At 42.4% G+C, this 18,420-nt stretch overlaps 1 protein-coding gene across 1 annotated transcript; it reads left to right on the plus strand.

The window, feature by feature from the left end:
• Positions 1-406: 406 nt before the first annotated feature.
• On the plus strand, positions 407-17,771 carry det1 (DET1 partner of COP1 E3 ubiquitin ligase). The gene is made up of 9 exons (XM_075471125.1): positions 407-597; positions 3,239-3,575; positions 4,195-4,461; positions 5,470-5,682; positions 6,677-6,900; positions 10,901-11,030; positions 12,622-12,812; positions 14,708-14,899; positions 17,085-17,771. The coding sequence occupies exons 2-9, from the start codon at positions 3,327-3,329 to the stop codon at positions 17,272-17,274; spliced, it is 1,656 nt and encodes a 551-aa protein (XP_075327240.1). The 5' UTR covers positions 407-597; positions 3,239-3,326; the 3' UTR covers positions 17,275-17,771.
• Positions 17,772-18,420: the final 649 nt, after the last annotated feature.

The raw sequence follows: 18,420 nt of genomic DNA on the forward strand, positions 1-18,420 counted from the left end.
ATCCATTTAATTCGCGAATCGGATGCCAACTTCAGCGTCGTGTCTCTGGGCTTGATGTGGCGCTCATGTGCCCCCCCCTGGAACACCCCCACATTTAAAATCACTGCTCCAGCCCTGATGAAACATGATACCTCAAAATTTAATTAAGATCATTGGTTGTAATGCGTAGCTGTATATCATTGTACCTTAACTATTATATGAAGCATTTCTGTATTATTTTGACCCAGAAACATGTTATTACTGTACGTGATTTAGGTCCTTTCAACTGCCTTGCGTATCAAATCTGGCTGTCACAAACTGCAGTACCATTTCCTACCAGTGTGAGAGGTGTTGGCGCTGTTTAATGAGACAGCGCTCTGAGCGGGCATGTCTTCTTCTACTTCTTCTTCTGCGTTTCCTCATCGTCTCTCTGGAAACAAGCGAAGCGGCTCCTGCTTCTGGGTCAGAAATGCTAAAGGCAGGCGGATATTTGGAGAGGCATGAGTGCTAATGGCATATTTTTAAGTTGATTTTGGACTTTACGAAATAAATTAAGCTGGATATTTTTCGCCTGAGAGGAGGCGTAAAAGCTGAGGAGCGGTGGCAAACTCTCTAACTGTAAGTATTTAGTCGAGCCAAACTTCACAGCCCTGTGCAGTACTTACCTGCTGAACTTGGAGCAGAACCTTTCTGATAAAGGAAGCCAGTGAGTATCAGGCTTTTTATAGTCGAGTTGGATCAGTTATCGACCAGGAGCAGACCTGGTTCTGGCCTCTGAGGTGAAATAAAACCAGAAACTGCTGTGGACAGATGTTCATGCTTCCCAGACACTCCCACTGCTCCTCAGAACTGATTTTCTCTCCAAAACAAGCCTGTCCGCTCACCTGTTTCTCACACAGATGCTTCGTTGAACTATGATGTGGTTTCAGAAGTGCAAAGCTGACGATGACAAAATCACCTTTATGCCCAGTAACAGTCGTGAAAACTTAATATGCAAGTCATTGGAAATGATGGAAGGTGGGCTGAGGGTGTGGACGGGGTCTTGAGTCTCCTCTCATTTCCTAATTGTATTGTCAGTAATAGGTGCAGCTATTTAATTCAACTTATTCAAATGTAAAGGGATGCCAAGAACAGTTTGTGCAATTCTAACAAGCGGGAAAGTGAATATTTGGTCAATTCTTTGTGTTGTTCCTTTCAAATCAAAATCAAATCAAGTTTATTTGTAGCACATTTCATGTACAAAACAGTTCAAAGTGCTTCACATAAAATAAAAGCATTGCAGCAGGGAGTGGAAGAAGCATTAAAAATACATAAAAGAATATAAAGAGAAACAAATAAAATCATTTAAATGAATTTAAAAACCAGCAACAGTCCAGATAAGTTCAAAGATATCGTGCAGATTTCATGCATAGACACATGAGAACAGAAATGTTTTTAACCTGGATTTAAAAATGTCTCCATTTGGTGAAAGTTTAATCTCCACTGGCAGTTTGTTCCACTTGTTTGCAGCAGAACAGCTAAATGCTGCTTCTCCATGTTTAGTCTGGACTCTGGACTGGACCAGCTGACCTGAGTCCTTGGATCTAAGAGCTCTGCTGGCTTTATATTCTCTGAACACATCACAGATGTAAACCATCAGCAGGCTTTTAAAATCTATTCTGTGACTGACTGGAAGCCAGAGTAAAGATTTTAAAGCTGCTGTGATGTGTTCAGATCTCTTAGTCCGGGTTAAAACTCCAGCAGCAGCGTTCTGGATGAGCTGCAGATGTTTAATGCTCTTTTTGGGAAGTCCAGTTAAAAGAGTGTTACAGTGATGGAGTCTGCTGGATGTGAATGCATGGATGAGTTTCTCCTGGTCTGTTTGGGAGAGGAAACCTTTAATTCTGATGATGTTTCTGAGATGGTTCCTTTAATCCTGTTCATCTGCTGTAGATAGTTTTTTTTTTTTTTAGGCCTGACACTTCTTCTGTCCCCCACTTGTCCAGTTTCACACCAAGCTGAGATTATTTCAGCTAACAGCTCCACAGGGGTTCCATTCGGGGGCATTTGAGAAGGCTGAGGGTCACACTTTGTTTTGTGGATGTCTACAGGGACAAATAAGGCTGCGGCTACACGAAAACATTTTTCACTGTAAACGATACTTTTTCTTATCGTTTCGCTGTCGCGGCCACACGGAGCCGGCGTTCCCACTACCCCAAAACGATAGTTTTTGAGAACGGGTTCCAGAGTGGGAAAGTTTGAAAACGGCCTCGTTTCGTTTCCATTGTTACAGCTAAAACGTTTTTGCGTCAGTCACACGTTGACGCTGTGAGCCAATTTTAACACTTCTCTATTGTCTCACAGCGTGGTGTGACACAGTGGCGTGTGTATTGCATCGTTTCATCGCTTTCATCCGTTTTCGTCTGGACCTGAGTCTTTACAGCAGCGCGTTGTCGTGTGGTCGCAAGAATTTTCGTACCCGTTTTAAAAAAAAAACCTCGTTTCGTTTTCGTGTAGCCGTAGTTGCTTTTTCCAAGAGATGCTGTGTTAAGGATCTCTAAATGTTTTAGGTTTTTTTTTTTTGTTAAACAAAAATATAAATTCCAGGAATCTTATTTTGTATTGTGTATTGTGTTTAGGCCCAAAACCCATCTGTGATCTGTTCAGAGAATATAAAGCCAGCAGACCTCTGAGATCCAAGGACTCAGGTCAGCTGGTCCAGTCCAGAGTCCAGACTAAACATGGAGAAGCAGCATTTAGCTGTTATGCTGCAAACAAGTGGAACAAACTGCCAGTGGAGATTAAACTTTCACCAAATGGAGACATTTTTAAATCCAGGTTAAAAACATTTCTGTTCTCATGTGTCTATGCATGAAATCTGCACGATATCTATGAACTTATCTGGACTGTTGCTTGTTTTTAAATTTATTTAAATTATTCTATTCGTTTCTCTTTATATTCTTTTATGTATTTTTAATGCTTCTTCCACTCCCTGCTGCAATGCTTTTATTTAATGTGAAGCACTTTGAATTGTTTTGTACATGAAATGTGCTATAAATAAATTTGATTTGACATTTCTCAAGTGAAAACTTTCCCCAGGCACAAGAACGAGAGAGATGATCTTATAATGTTCCTTAGCGATCATGTCAAAACTCTTTAAAGGAGAGTCCATGTACCTTTGCATCTTTAACGAGTCATATTTAAAAGAAAACTGAGCTTTAGAAGCTGCTTATATGACTGAAACGGAGCCACTAACCTGTCCATCTCTACCCTCTCACAGGTAGCAGGACTGTGATGAGTCTGGGGTCTGCACTCGTACGACTAACTACCTACTGAGGAGGGTGTGAGACCGTCCTCCTGTTGCTGCGATGGATGAGGACACCCCAACCCTGAAACCCAGACGCATTCAGAATCAGAACGTGGTCCATCGCCTGGAGAGACGAAGGATCTGCTCTGGGCGGCCTGGAGCTCACTGGTACCGAGTGCGCTGCTTCCACCAGAACTTGTTCCCCAACTTCACTGTGGTCAATGTGGAGAAGCCGCCCTGCTTCCTCAGGAAGTTCTCACCAGATGGACGCTGCTTCATCGCCTTTTCCTCCGACCAGACTTCCCTGGAGGTTAGCAGAGAGAACCTTTGCACGATTTTTAAAAGACAACAAACTGTCATTTGTTTCTCGCTGCTGGGTCAGAATAAAGAGACTAGTTTGATCTACCAGGTGTGTCTGAGACAAATCAAATCAAATCAAATTTATTTGTATAGCACATTTCATGTACAAAACAATTCAAAGTGCTTCATATAAAATAAAAGCCTTGCAGCAGGGAGTGGAAGAAGCATTAAAAATACATAAAAGAATATAAAGAGAAACAAATAAAATCATTTAAATGAATTTAAAAACAGGCAACAGTCCAGATAAGTTCAAAGATATCGTGCAGATTTCATGCATAGACACATGAGAACAGAAATGTTTTTAACCTGGATTTAAAAATGTCTCCATTTGGTGAAAGTTTAATCTCCACTGGCAGTTTGTTCCACTTGTTTGCAGCAGAACAGCTAAATGCTGCTTCTCCATGTTTAGTCTGGACTCTGGACTGGACCAGCTGACCTGAGTCCTTGGATCTCAGAGCTCTGCTGGCTTTATATTCTCTGAACACATCACAGATTGTAAACCCTCAGCAGGCTTTTAAAATCTATTCTGTTACAGACATTAAGGACCACCGTCTCTCTCATTGAAACAGATATATGAGTACCAAGGCTGCCAGGCGGCTCAGGACCTGCTGAGGGGCCAGGAGGGAGAGACCCTTATAACAGCCAATGATCAGCGCTCCCTCAACATCCGAGGCCGCCTGTTCGATCGCTTCTTTTCTTTGCTTCATGTCACCAATGTGGCCTCAAACGGAGAACATCTCAACCGGGAGTGCAGCCTCTTCACGGACGACTGCCGCTACGTCATCGTCGGGTCGGCTGTTTACGTCCCAGAGGAGCCGCCGCCGTACTTCTTTGAGGTGAAAATGTGAACTCCACACGAGTCTTAACCTTCGTCTTGTGTTAGGGTCGGCACCCGTTTTTAGGTTTTAAATGGATAAAATAACCATATAAATTTGTTTATTGCAACAAGGCTTCATGACTTTGTCAGGAACCTCTATTTCAACAAAATAAAACAAAAAAAATTATTTTCACTAAATTATAAAATGCTCTAGTTGAAATTAAGACCTTTGTGTTGTTAGGGTCGGTTTCGACCCAGTTATGAAAATAAGATTATAAAGCAATAATTAGAGCCAAAACTGAAATCACAAGTTCACTGTCTGCCAACACACTGCTTTTCATTTTGTGTTTGTACTAAAGTTCTATTGCCTTTTTCTTGAAGTAAATATATGGGTCAAAACTGACCCGTAACACCATAGATGTTACTATAGTTAATAATATTAAAATGAAAAAATAAATAAAACTAATTTATTGAAGAGATGTGTTCTAAATCCCCTCAGTAATAGTCAGGTGACATAACAACCTTTTATTTATTGATTCTCTTGAGGTTCATTTTATATTCTTTTTTTTATTGAAATTGAGGGGTATACTGACAAAAACAAGGCCCAGGGGCCCACACCAAAAATATTAAAACCAATATTTTTATGGATAAAGAAGCCTAACAAGGTAACCAAGAGATGAGAAAACAAATTGGATGATAGATGATTGTTTTTGGTGTATTTTACAACTAAATTAAAACACAGGTAAAAAAACGATCCGTTAACATAAGAGATGGTAACGGGGAACTAACACAAGACGAAGGTTAAAGGGATAGTTCGCCTCTTTTGACATGAAGCTGTATGACATCCCATATCAGCAACATCATTTCTGAACATCTTCTTACCCCCTGCTGCGTCCTGTGAGCAGAGTTCCAGCCTCGTTTTGGTGTTGATGAAGGTAGTCCGGCTAGTTGGCTGGGGATTAAAAAATAAAGCGTTTTGCTTCTGAAAACAATATGCGTCTTTCATCCACATGTGATGACCCTCTAGGTGTATCGCAACAACGAATCCGTGACTCCCAACCCTCGGTCTCCTCTGGAAGACTACTCCCTCCACATCATCGACCTCCACACCGGCAGACTGTGTGATACCAGGTCCTTCAAGTGTGACAAGATCATCCTGTCGCACAACCAAGGTCTCTACCTCTACAGGAACATCCTGGCTGTGCTGTCAGTGCAGCAGCAGACCATCCACGTGTTTCAGGTGAGCAGATTCCCAGTTCAAAATGCATCGACTGACTTCAGTTTATGTTGTTAATAGGCCTGGGCAACGATTAAAATATTTTATCTAATTAATCGCATGATTTCCCTGATTAATCACGATTAATCGCATTTGTACGCAGAATCCAAAAATGAATCCAAAAGTAGCGTATAGCTTTTAGCATTTAGTTTTATTTTAAATGTGCTGCCATATGCATGAAAGTGCCATAACATTTGTTGTGCAAACACACTTTTAACATCAGCATCTTTCTGTAGTTTTTCTGTAGAAGCCTCGCTCCACTGTCTGTTTCCTTGAATGACTTGCTGCTATCAGTTGTGTGTTTTGCCTTTAAGTGATATTTTAGACTGGAACTACTACGCTGAGAAGACAATTCAACTTGGCAGAGTTTACAGATGACTTTGGTTCTGTCGACTCCGCCGTCTGGAAGAACTTTAAAATGAAAATGGCCGAGTAAAAGTTCCGTACCCTTCTCCATGTTTGGTGGATCCGCCGATTACTTTCTTTTCCTGTTCCACAGCAGACAGCAGCAGACTTTTACAAAATAAAAGCCTGTTAGCAACAGACTTTTACAAAATAAAAGCCTGTGAGCGACAGACTTTTACAATAATAAAATAAATAATAAAACAGGGGGGGTCCGTGGTGTAGTGGGTTGAGCAGGCGCCCCATGTACAGAGGCTATAGTCCTCGCTGCAGCTGGTTCGAGTCCCGCATCGGATGGCCCTGTGCTGCGTGTCGTTCCCCCTCTCTCTGCCCCCTACTTCCTGTCTCTCTGAACTTTCTATTAAAGGCACAAAAGCCCCAAAACAAAAACAAAAAACCTGCACTAATGCGCAATAAAATATTGATCAGCGTTAAATGATTAACGAGTTAACTCGATAATAACGAGTTAACTCGCCCATCCCTAGTTGTTAGATGTTGCTTCTTTGGGTTTTAGACCAGCATTTTACACACGCCTTTCCCTTCTCGGCTCTGACAGGTGACTCCTGATGGGACGTTTCTGGATGTAAGGACTATCGGTCGCTTCTGTTATGAGGACGACCTCTTGACTCTTTCAGCTGTTTACACAGAAGCTCAGGCAGAGAGCCAGCCCGGCTTCCCTCGTCTGTACACGGACAAAACCATCAACTCCCTAAAGCACAGGCTGCTGGTCTACCTGTGGAGGAGGGCTGAGCAGGACGGCAGCGCCACCGCCAAGAGGAGGTAATATAAAGCTCTTTTTCCCTGGTTTTGTGGTTGGTTTGTTCTCTTTCTCACAATTTTTCTTTCAACACAGCGAAGTTGAGTTCCCCAGAGTGACGTGCTCTCATCTGAATGTTTTATCAATCTTAAGAAAGCATTAAGTTTTAACATTTCGGTCTCTAAAAGACTTAAAAAGGAGCATAAAATCATGCTGAGACGGATGCAAAGGGTTGATAATAATGAAATACATGTAAACATGTCACATCGGGATAGATTATTTGCTGTTTCTTCACCAAAGCAGCTTTGGCCTGTCAGGACATGGATGTAGCACCTCTTGAGGTGTCATGTGATGCCTGATACCAGGATGTTGGGCAGTGGATCGAATAGTTTCAGGGGATGGTGTGACTTGGCGTCCGTGGTTCGTACTTGTTCTGTCACATCTCACAGTTTGCCAGTCGGATCAATAGGTGGAAAGTTTGCAAGTTTTTTTTTTTTCCCCCCTAGTGATAAGATCAACTTACACAATCTGACTGAAATTCATTCAGATATTACCACATGCCAATACAGATGTGCATTACTCAGTAAGACTGATAATATACTTACACTCTCAGAAATAGGGGTACGGTACGAGTCCTTTTTTGTGCCCTGAGGTAAAATCTATACTAATGTACCCCGTAGGGTTAATTATTGGGCCTAAAGGTACCCATATGCAGGCCAGCCGATAGGGGGGACAAACGGGTATTTTGTCCCAGGCCCAGGAATTGGGGGGGGGGGGGGGGCCATAACTGCGCCTTCATGAAGTTGCGATTAATTATTGTATGCTTCCTTCAAAATGTGTTGATTTGGGGAAGAAAAGTGCTTTATTTGCATTTAATAAATGACATCTGGATCGTTTGCCTTCATTGCCCTTAAAAAAAGGGCCAATAACCCCCTGTCACCCCTATTCCAAAAATGGTTTGGTCTTTGATTACGGCGAAGAAAAAAAAACGACATCATTTGACCATAAGCGGTCACTGCGCGTTGGTCGAAATGCACAAATCAGGAGCGCAGAATAGAAAAGAAAGGCGAAAAAAAACGAAGAAGCCAAGAGCCTTACGGGTTCTCTACACAAATATTTCACAAAAGACTCAGATGATGCAGCAGGTACCAGTACAGGCAGCTGTGCAGCAGAGCCAGGTAAGACACGGCCAACTTTTCCCAGCCCAGTGAAGTAACACCAGGCACAGGCGGCGTGCCAATCATATTAGCACCAGAGCATTGAATAATTTCATAACCACAACGACTTAATTACACTGTGTTTAAAACATTACAACAATATTACTGGACATGTATTGTTGTAATGTTTTAAATACTTGAACACAGTTTTTCTAGAGAATATAATTGTTTTGTATATGGGATTATCGTCCATCGACTCTTTTGGGCTTTCACATGCGCGAGCCTACAACTAACCGGTGAGTTACATGCTGTTTATAAAGTTGTTTTGTAACGTCCCCATGCCAGTAATGTGAGAACCATGCATATGGTTTTGATGGTAAGGCTTGTGACTTTATTGTCGGATGGTTTATAAAGTGGTGTGACGTTTCTGCAGTGTGCAAGTTGTTGTTTTACGTGGAAGGGTTAGCGCTTGCCCCTTAGCCACCACGTAGTTGGCTAGCATGACAGGCTGTGCAAACAGCGCAATCGCCGCACAGGGAGCGCAGATTTGCACCTCTCTGTGTCCCACTGTCAGTATTTGACAACCTCTAGCAATGGGATTGCGCTTCAAATGCCCCGGAGTTCCCTTTTAAGCACTCTCTGTAGTTAAAGTATGCAGTTACAATCTGTAAAAAAATGTCTTTTCTTGGACGCGGTCCACCGAACGGTCAGATCTCGGTTAGGGGTCAGTACCCCCCTGGTCCCACCTCTGGTTCCACCCATTTGCTGTTTCCAGGTCCTAACAGGACAATGACCTCTGGATATTATGCTTTTTGTTTCAGTTTTTTTCTTTTTTCACTCAGAGGCCTGGAGTTACTTATCACTGAAGAGTTTGTGACAGAAGGGAGCCGATAGTTAGAAACTAAATGATCAGAGTTGTCATGGTGATATTTAAGGTGGTTGATCCGTCTGAAGCCGTCATTAAAACACTATTTTGTGGCTTAATGAGTGTCGTGGAGGGGACGGTCGCTTTTTCCCATCATGCCTCTGCTGGACTGAGCCGTCACTGCTTGGTGATGTGAGCTGCTCGAGATGACATCTAGTTTCTCAGAATTTCTCTCCAAAAACACCAGATTTCTCAGTTAGTAACTTTTGATTTGTCAACCCCAAACTTCCACTTTTCTATAAATCCCTAAAAAGGAAGCTCACTAAGTGACGCTGAATATTTCTGGAATGATTGTTTATTAGGGCTGGGCAACGATTAAAATTTTTAATCTAATTAATCACATGATTTCCCTGATTAATCGCATATGTACGCAAAATCCAAAAATGAATCCAAAAGTAGTGTATAGCTTTTAGCATTTAGCTTTATTTTAAATGTGCTGCCATATGAATGAAAGTGCCATAACATTTGTTGTGCAAACACACTTTTAACATCAGCATCTTTCTGTAGTTTTTATGTAGAAGCCTCGCTCCACTGTCTGTTTCTGGAACTACTACGCTGAGAAGACAATTCAACTTGGCTGTAAATGCAGGAGTTTTTTTAAAAATTTATTTTGAAATATGTGCTTTTATGTTGAAACAAGTAAAACAGGAAGTAGCACCGGTTAGCTCCGTTAGCTTCACACAGGCTGTGTTCAAAACCGCATACTACATACTACATACTTCCATACTGCATACTCATCAATCAGACAGTATGCAGAGAGATTACCCACAATGCATTTTGCTCCTGCCCGAGCCGAAATCAGCCGGCCTGAAGCTGATTTCTCTTAAGCTCTAAACTCTGTAAACTTTAGCAACATTTGAAACATTTTCAGGTGAGAAAGTAGTCGTTTAGATCCCCAGCGTGTTGAAAACCTGACAAAATACCGGCTGTTTACCATTTTGTTCCCACGAATTCGGCGCTACTAAAGCTAGCCGCAGTGAGCAACGCACTTCTGGTTATTTTCACAAAATAAAATACCCGTTGCCTTTTATCATAGGGAAAGCCATTAACATACAATTGGTGCTTTTGTTTTGAAAACAGGAAGTGAACCTACCCTCGTTGTAGCTAGCTTGAAACTGCCGTTTTGACAGGAAATGACGATCGGCGACGTCACGTTACGTTGCATCTTGGGTAGATTGAGTATGAGTAGTAACCTCATGATGCATACCCAACATTTCAGAGAATCTAGTATGCATCCGGGGACTTAAAAAAAGTTAAAGTTAGTTGGAGTATTAGGAGTAGTAGGCGGTTTCGAACACAGCCACAGAGACTGAGGAGCACCTGTAGCGGTGATGTTACCTGCTAGTTTATCTTTATTTTATTACTCCATGCTTCGTGGTGTTTGCTGTAACTGTGTGAATCCGCCAATTACTTTCTTTTCCGGTTCCGCAGCAGACAGCAACAGACTTTTACAAAATAAAAGCCTGTGAGCAGACAGACTTTTACAATAATAAAACCTACATTAATGCGCGATTAAAATATTTATCGGCGTTAAATAGATAACAAGTTAACGCGATAATAACGAGTTAACTCGCCCAGCCCTAATTATTTATCTAATAAAACAGACAGAATATCATTAGAACATTTCACTGAACTCGTTTACTCAGTGAAGTGCATTAAATCTGCATTTTTTTCCTCATAGCAGAGTGTGGATGTGGCCCTTTGGGTGATGTAGGCAGGGAAGGTTGGAAGAAGAAGAAGAAGAAGAAGTGTGAGCTGCATTGTTCTGGTTCTGGTTCATGTGTTGGCTGATGCTGTTGGAAACAGACAGTTGCTGTTTCAGCAGCAGCGGGGTAATTCGGGGTATCTTCTTTTACACACGAGTGAACGAGGTGTGAAACCATCCTTCTAATCATCACATGTAGCGTTCATGTGTTTTGTTAACCCCCCCCCTCTCTCCAGGTTTTTCCAGTTTTTTGATCAGTTGCGAAGGTTGAGGATGTGGAAGATGCAGCTGTTGGATGAGCATCACCTCTTCATTAAATACACCAGCGAAGACGTGGTCACACTCAGAGTCACCGACCCCTCGCAGGTGTGAACGCACACACTCACACATATCTCTCAGGGCGCATTCCTCTCTCTGCACTCCCCTGCTTTCCTCCGTCTGTCTTTTGTTGTTCGTGCCGGATAAAAGAAATAAAGAAATTCCTCTTTCAGGTCTCCGGGGACGCGTCTGTCCCACAGAGTCTGTTCAGTCTTGCAGCTCATTCGTGGTGACAAAACAAAGATCTAATTAATGCTTCATTTATTTACAAAGAAATGGGACTCGCGCGCCGATTATCCACTTATATTTGACCAAAGAAGAGAATATAAAGTCACGATCAGCCTTTTACTTTCTTCTCCTGCAGTTCTGGTTTAAGAAAACATTCCTACAATAAAAAAAAACTAGGGCTGGGCAACGATTAAAATCTTTAATCTAATTAATCACATGATTTCCCTGATTAATCACGATTAATCGCATTTGTAAGTAAAATCCAAAAATGAATCCAAAAGTAGTGTATAGCCTTTAGCATTTAGCTTTATTTTAAATGTGCTGCCATATGAATGAAAGTGCCATAACATTTGTTGTGCAAACACACTTTTAACATCAGCATCTTTCTGTAGTTTTTATGTAGAAGCCTCGCTCCACTGTCTGTTTCCTTGAATGACTTGCTGCTATCAGTTGTGCGTTTTGCCTTTAAAGGGGAACTGCGGTATTTTCAACATTAAGCCTCTTTTCTGAGTCGTCTGCAATGTTTTAGAACCCCCCTCACCGCTTTTTTGATGTTTACTGCTGTCTCCGGTATTTGCCTAATTTTGATTCTTGTCAACCTGCTTCAGAATGGCAAGTCATGTGCATGTCCTAAAAGCTCCGTAAAAGCACCATAAACGTCCGTTTTCAAAATCATCAACTCACCGGAGTGGTTACTGGTGTGCACTGGTAATCCATATCAAATTTTGTTGCGAAAAGTTGCTTCTGTCGTGTTTTATTTGACATTTTGTACTGGATGTTCGTTGATATTACTCCGCCACCGCTAAGAAAATAGTGCGAGCATGAACGAGCTGCCAAATGGCCGAGTAAAAGTTCCGTACCCTTCTCCATGTTTGGTGGATCCGCCGATTACTTTCTTTTCCTGTTCCACAGCAGACAGCAGCAGACTTTTACCAAATAAAAGCCTGTGAGCAACAGACTTTTACAATAATAAAATAAATAATAAAACAGGGGTGGTCTGTGGCGTAGTGGGTTGAGCAGGCGCCCCATGTACAGAGGCTATAGTCCTCGCTGCAGCTGGCCCCGGTTCGAGTCTCACATCGGACGGCCCTGTGCTGCGTGTTGTTCCCCCTCTCTCTGCCCCCTGCTTCCTGTCTCTCTGAACTTTCCATTAAAGGCACAAAAGCCCCAATTTATTTCATTTTTAATAAATTAAATTTGATTAAATTAAATTAATTAATTAAATTTCATTAAACTAATTAAATTAAATAAATACATAAAACCTGCGTTAATGCGCGATAAAATATTTATCTGCGTTAAATAATTAACGAGTTAACGTGACAATGATGAGTTAACTCGCCCAGCCCTATAAAAAAACTAAATGCTTTGTCTTCTTTCTGCAGACTTTCACAACCTCTTTGCTTCCTCTTAGCCGTCCTTCTTCGTGGTGTACAACATGGTGTCCACCGAGGTTCTGGCGGTCTTCGAGAACACCTCCGACCAGCTGCTGGAGCTGTTTGAGAATTTCTGTGACCTGTTCAGAAATGCCACTCTGCACAGCCAGGCTGTCCAGTTCCCCTGCTCCGCCTCGTCCAATAACTACGCCCGGCAGGTCCAGAGAAGGTACGGACGGCGGGATCATCTCCTGTGCTGCGAAACTAGAATAACTCGAATATTTTTCTGACAAACTGGCATATAACATGGCTGCAACGTAACCGTGCCGACGGTCTGCTGTCGGGTCGGTTTCTGCGTGGAAGGAAGGAGTGCACCTGGTGTCACGCAGTTAAATGTCAGCGAGGATTTAAAAACGAACGCTGGCGATCAGCAGGGATCGCCTGGGGGAAGACGGGAGGGAGGGAGCGGTTTCAGGACTGCATCTGGGTGTAGAAAAGAGACGTTAAGGTGGTCGGCTTGGCCAGTGGGGCTGTGATTGAATTTGGCGATTTAACTCGCCGGTGTAGGTGACAAAGTCCTGTGTGAAGAGAGGTGGCGGTGGGCCGAGGAGAAGGAGGAGTAGATAAAAAATGGTTTGAGCTTAGAATTGGATTTTCGAGTGGTGAAAATTGATGTCAGAGGGAAGGAGGGGAGGTATTGAAAGGTGGTGAGGACATTCAGGAAACCGGATTTGTAGCAGCATTGAAGCTTCGTTAAGAGGGTTTCAGTTCACCTGGAACCAGGTGGAAGGAGGAAGGAGGAGGAGAGGGAAACGGGCAGGACAGTAAGTCTGGAGTTACAGCAGAAAACATTTAAAAATGTGGATGTAAAGCTTAAAAGAATGAAAAATGAGACGAGATGAGAGGGTGGATACCTCTGAGGGGCTGCTGAGCTCTGGAGATGGGTTGTTATTAGGGCCGGGCAACGATTAAAATGTTTAATCTAATTAATCGCATGATTTCCCTGATTAATCACGATTAATCGCATTTGTACTACAATGACTTTATCTGTACTCAGCACTAACTGGGATAAAAACTCTGAGAATTCAGACAGAAACTCAGAATAAGGGCCAGGTGGACGATACACAACAACAAACACAAGAGGTTTCTGGGATTTCCACTTTGCGTGGGAAAAACTGAGAATCAGATAATTAATCACATGATTTCCCTGATTAATCACGATTAATCGCATTTGTACGCAGAATCCAAAAAAGAATCCAAAAGTAGTGTATAGCTTTTAGCATTTAGCTTCATTTTAAATGTGCTGCCATATGAATGAAAGTGCCATAACATTTGTTGTGCAAACACACTTTTAACATCAGCATCTTTCTGTAGTTTTTATGTAGAAGCCTCGCTCCACTGTCTGTTTCCTTGAATGACTTGCTGCTATCAGCTGTGTGTTCTGCCTTTAAGTGATATTTTAGACTGGAACTACTACGCTGAGAAGACAATTCAACTTGGCTGTAAATGCAGGAGTTTTTTATTTATTTATTTATTTTGAAATACGTGCTTTTATGTTGAATCAGAATCAGAAAAGGTTTAATTGCCAAGTAATTTTTACATCACAAGGAATTTTGCCTGGTCTGTTTGGTGCCATTAAAACAAAAAATATAATAATAATAAAATAAAGTAATAAATGTAAAAATATATGTACAAAGTATTTGTAAGTATTTGAAACAAGTAAAACAGGAAGTAGCGCCGGTTAGCTCCGTGAGCTTCACACAGAGACCGAGGAGCACCTGTAGCGGTGATGTTACCTACTACTTTATCTTTATTTTATTACTCTGTGCTCCATGCTGTGTGAATGTGATGCATTCAACATAGAATTCGACTTTTACAATAATAAAACCTGCGTTAAAGCGCGATAAAATATTTATCGGCGTTGAATAATTAACAAGTTAACTCGTTATTATCGCGTTAACTCGCCCAGCCCAAGTCGTTAGAATAAAGAAATTTATCTTAACGGCCATTTTTAGATTTAAATGGAGGTTTGGAGTCGTTACTTTAACAGAAAATGGGGTCAAAGGGGAAGTTGTTGAGGAGAACGATGGTCCCTGATGATGCATCTGTGTTTCTTCACCCCAGATTTAAGGACACCATAGTGAACGCCAAATATGGCGGCCACACGGAGGCGGTGCGCCGGCTGCTCGGTCAGCTGCCCATCAGCGCCCAGTCGTACAGCAGCAGCCCTTACCTCGACCTCTCCCTCTTCAGCTATGACGACAAGTGGGTGTCGGTGATGGAGAGACCCAAGACCTGCGGTGACCACCCCATCAGGTACGCACTCCATCTGGGCAAACGAGCCTCTCACTCCCAACGGTGTTGATGTTAAAAATGTCTTATTTTGCATTGCATTGCATTACACTTAGCTGACGCTTTTTATCCAAAGCGACTTACAGCTATTTAGATACAGGGTATTGGTTACAGTCCCTGGAGCAATGTGGGGTTAGGTGCCTTGCTCAAGGGCACTTCAGCCATGGATAGAGGTGTAGGGAGAGGTAATGGTGGGATTTGAACTTGCAACCCTCTTTTTTCACGGCTGAAATATCCAAAGTTTTCTTTCTCACCCTGAATGAATGAAAAGATAGAAAATTGTAAAGATAATCGGGTCCAGGTTTGACTCTGAACAGCTCTGGGCTTGTTTCTGAGTATTATCTCCCCTCCTCTACCCGACATAAACACTTTGGCCATGATGAATTTATCTTTTCTGGGGTTTTAAAAAGGTTTTAATGTATGTAAGCATTGAACTCGTATCTCAAGGCGCCTGTTGCCTAATGACGGTGAGATCCCTGCAACTGTGAGAGCAACACTTTGATGCCACCTGGACGAACAGGAGGAGAAGATATGATGTAAATCTACATTTTTCTGGCACGATTTGACATTTTTTTCACCTTTCTGACTCGCAGCCTGTTGGATCCAAATGTTTTGTTTTTAATTTTTTGAAATTATATTCTGTTTTATTCCCCCCAAAATATGAACGTCGTGCTGGCTGCTTCCTCAGAGAAGAGTGTGAGCGGTGTCGTGTGTTTGTGCGTTCCTTTCATCATGAAACATGCATCCTAAATTCATTCTAATGATCATTTATTTTCTTCAGAGGCTCGAGGGGTTTAAAAAATAAACCGTTTTGCTTCTCAAAACAATCTGCGTTCAACAGAGTAATACACACTGGAAAAAATGCCCCTCATAAAATAAGTAAGAAAAACAACAAATAAAAGACGTTTTTGCTTGAAATAAGCAAAAAAATCTGCCAATGGAACTAGTGAAAATCGGCTTGTCAAGATTTCTTGAAATAAGATGTGATATTTAGAACTTTTGAGTTAAAAGTGATCTTGAAATTAGCTTCAAAACCTCTTCAAATGTCACAAAAAGCTTGTTTCATATGAAATGTGACTCAAAACAATTAGTTTTCAAGACAAATTAAGTGTAATGAGATATTTTGACTAGAAATGAGACAAATAGACTTGGTAAGACTGATTTTTTTCCAGTGCATTTGCATCACAAAATCGTTCTCCAGGAAAAAGTCAGACCTCACAATCTCTTGGCCCTATTTTCTCTCCCTTCGTATCACTGCCTGCTGCCGCCTGCCGACAGCCGCGCCTGTTACGGTGTTTGCTGCTCGGTCTGCACAAATATCTCATTACACTTAATATGAGACACAACTGCCTAAACAAGTACCATTTCAGCCAGATATAGGGACTTGTTTGAAGACAATACATCTGGAATATCTTGTTAAATGAAAAAGTCTTGAAAACAAATTGTTTTGAGTCACATATCATATGAAACAAGCTTTTTTTGACATTTGAAGAGGTTTTTAAGCTAATTTCAAGATCACTTTTATCTCAAAAGTCCTAAATATCACATCTTATTTCAAGAAATCTTGACAAGCCGATTTTCACTAGTTCCATTGGCAGATTTTTTTGCTTATTTCAAGCAAAAACGTTTTTTATTTGTTGTTTTTCTTACTTATTTTTGGAGGGGCATTTTTTCCAGTGCTGAGGACGGATTCAGAAGGAATGTGGAAACACTCTGCAATCCAACACGCATTCTGTGTCATTTTAAGCCATAGTAAATTATTTTAAAGTTGTTTTTCTTACTTATTTTTGGAGGGTATTACTCTTTTGAACGCATATTGTTTTCAGAAGCAAAACGCTTTATATTTTAAACCCCAGCCAACTAGCCGGACTACCTTCATCAACACCAAAACGAGGCTGGAACTCTGCTCACAGGACGCAGCAGGGGGTAAGAAGATGTTCAGAAATGATGTTGCTGATATGGGATGTCACACAGCTTCATGTCAAAAGAGGCGAACTGTCCCTTTAAGCATCAGAATGTCTCCTGTGAAAAAGGCCTGTTGTGATGGGTGTTTGTCATGAAGTGTCTGCTGTCAGGATGAAAGCTTCTCAGCATCGTAGAACAGGTTCGGACTCTAACGGAGCCGCTCCGTCTCTTTGTCGCCCGCCAGGTTTTACGCTCGTGACTCCGGCCTGTTGAAGTTTAAGATCCAGGCGGGCCTGCTGGGGCGACCGGTTAACCACGCCGTGCGCCGCCTGGTCGCCTTCACCTTCCACCCTTTCGAACCTTTCGCCATCTCTGTCCAGCGCACCAACGCAGAGTACGTGGTGAACTTCCACATGAGGCACGTCTGTGCGTGACCAGCGTGGGCGAAAGAGGACGAGGACCTGAGCGGCTGCCGGTAAAAACGTCGTGTCGGGGAGGCAGGAAACGCTTTGTTCTGCCAGAGAAACCACGGCTCCTCTTTCCTCCGCCATCACACGGGTCCCTCCACCTCCTCCTCAGCGAGAAGGCAGCAGTTCTGCCTTTTTCCTTTCCACCTCCTCTGCAGAACAAAGAGGGACCTGGGGCGAGGAGAGGCTGGAATAAGTGTAAATGGAGATGTGGAGCGAGTGATTGATGTGCCGTGGAGGTGAGAGCCGCAGGTAGCCGGACTCTTAGAAGGAGCTGGAAGTGTTTTCTTTTTCCCACCGAGCACATTCACGTCAGAAAAGCTTATCCAGTCGGTTCTCAACCAGTCGTCCAACAGACTTTCTTTCCCCTCCACATGCACGGAGAGAGATTTCATCTGATTTTATATGGCTTTTACTCTTTTTAAGCTTGTACATATTCTATGCCAATAAAATTGTCTACCTTTTTGGTTGCTGTTTTCATTTTATTTATTTATTTATGGCTTTTAATTCTACAACCCCTGGAAAAAAAACTCTGGATTCTTCAGGCTTGGAAGGTGCTGCTCTCTCAGAAAGGCTGAATATGAAGGCTTTGTAAAAAAAAAAAACAGTCGCAGCTCGTACTTTGTTTCAGCCTCTCCGGCTTTTCTGACAGCTTCAGTTCTTTGAGGACTTCACTGATGGAGAAACGATCTCCTTCATTAATCAGGTTCCAGCTTTCAGCAGCTGACAGACCAGTTTTCACCATAAATTTACCTCCGTTTGAGATCGTTTGCTGGCCGTGTCGTTGGCTTAATATGTCTTAACTGAGGAAAAGGTTGCTCTTTGGCAAGATGAATTCTCCTAAAAAAATGAGCTCAGCTTCACCAAACCTCCATCTGACTGATGGAAGGAGAACAGAGTCGACCCGCCATCTCCCCTGGTCCTTTACCCGCCATCTCCTCTGGTCGTTTACCTGCCGTCTCCTCTGGTCCTTTCCCTGCCGTCTCCCCTGGTCCTTTACCTGCCGTCTCCTCTGGTCCTTTCCCTGCCGTCTCCTCTGGTCGTTTACCTGCCGTCTCCTCTGGTCCTTTACCTGCCGTCTCCCCTGGTCCTTTACCCGCCGTCTCCCCTGGT

This window comes from Odontesthes bonariensis, chromosome 7 (genome assembly GCF_027942865.1).
Source record: "Odontesthes bonariensis isolate fOdoBon6 chromosome 7, fOdoBon6.hap1, whole genome shotgun sequence".
In the NCBI taxonomy this organism is placed as follows: Eukaryota; Metazoa; Chordata; class Actinopteri; order Atheriniformes; family Atherinopsidae; genus Odontesthes; species Odontesthes bonariensis.

Bases quoted from the DNA above. Each gene is read 5' to 3' on its own strand.
- det1 (XM_075471125.1), top strand. From the start codon at position 3,327: ATGGATGAGGACACCCCAACCCTGAAACCCAGACGCATTCAGAATCAG. The intron at 3,576-4,194 runs GTTAGCAGAGAG...TCATTGAAACAG, and splicing joins CCGACCAGACTTCCCTGGAG to ATATATGAGTACCAAGGCTG. The intron at 11,031-12,621 runs GTGTGAACGCAC...GCTTCCTCTTAG, and splicing joins GAGTCACCGACCCCTCGCAG to CCGTCCTTCTTCGTGGTGTA.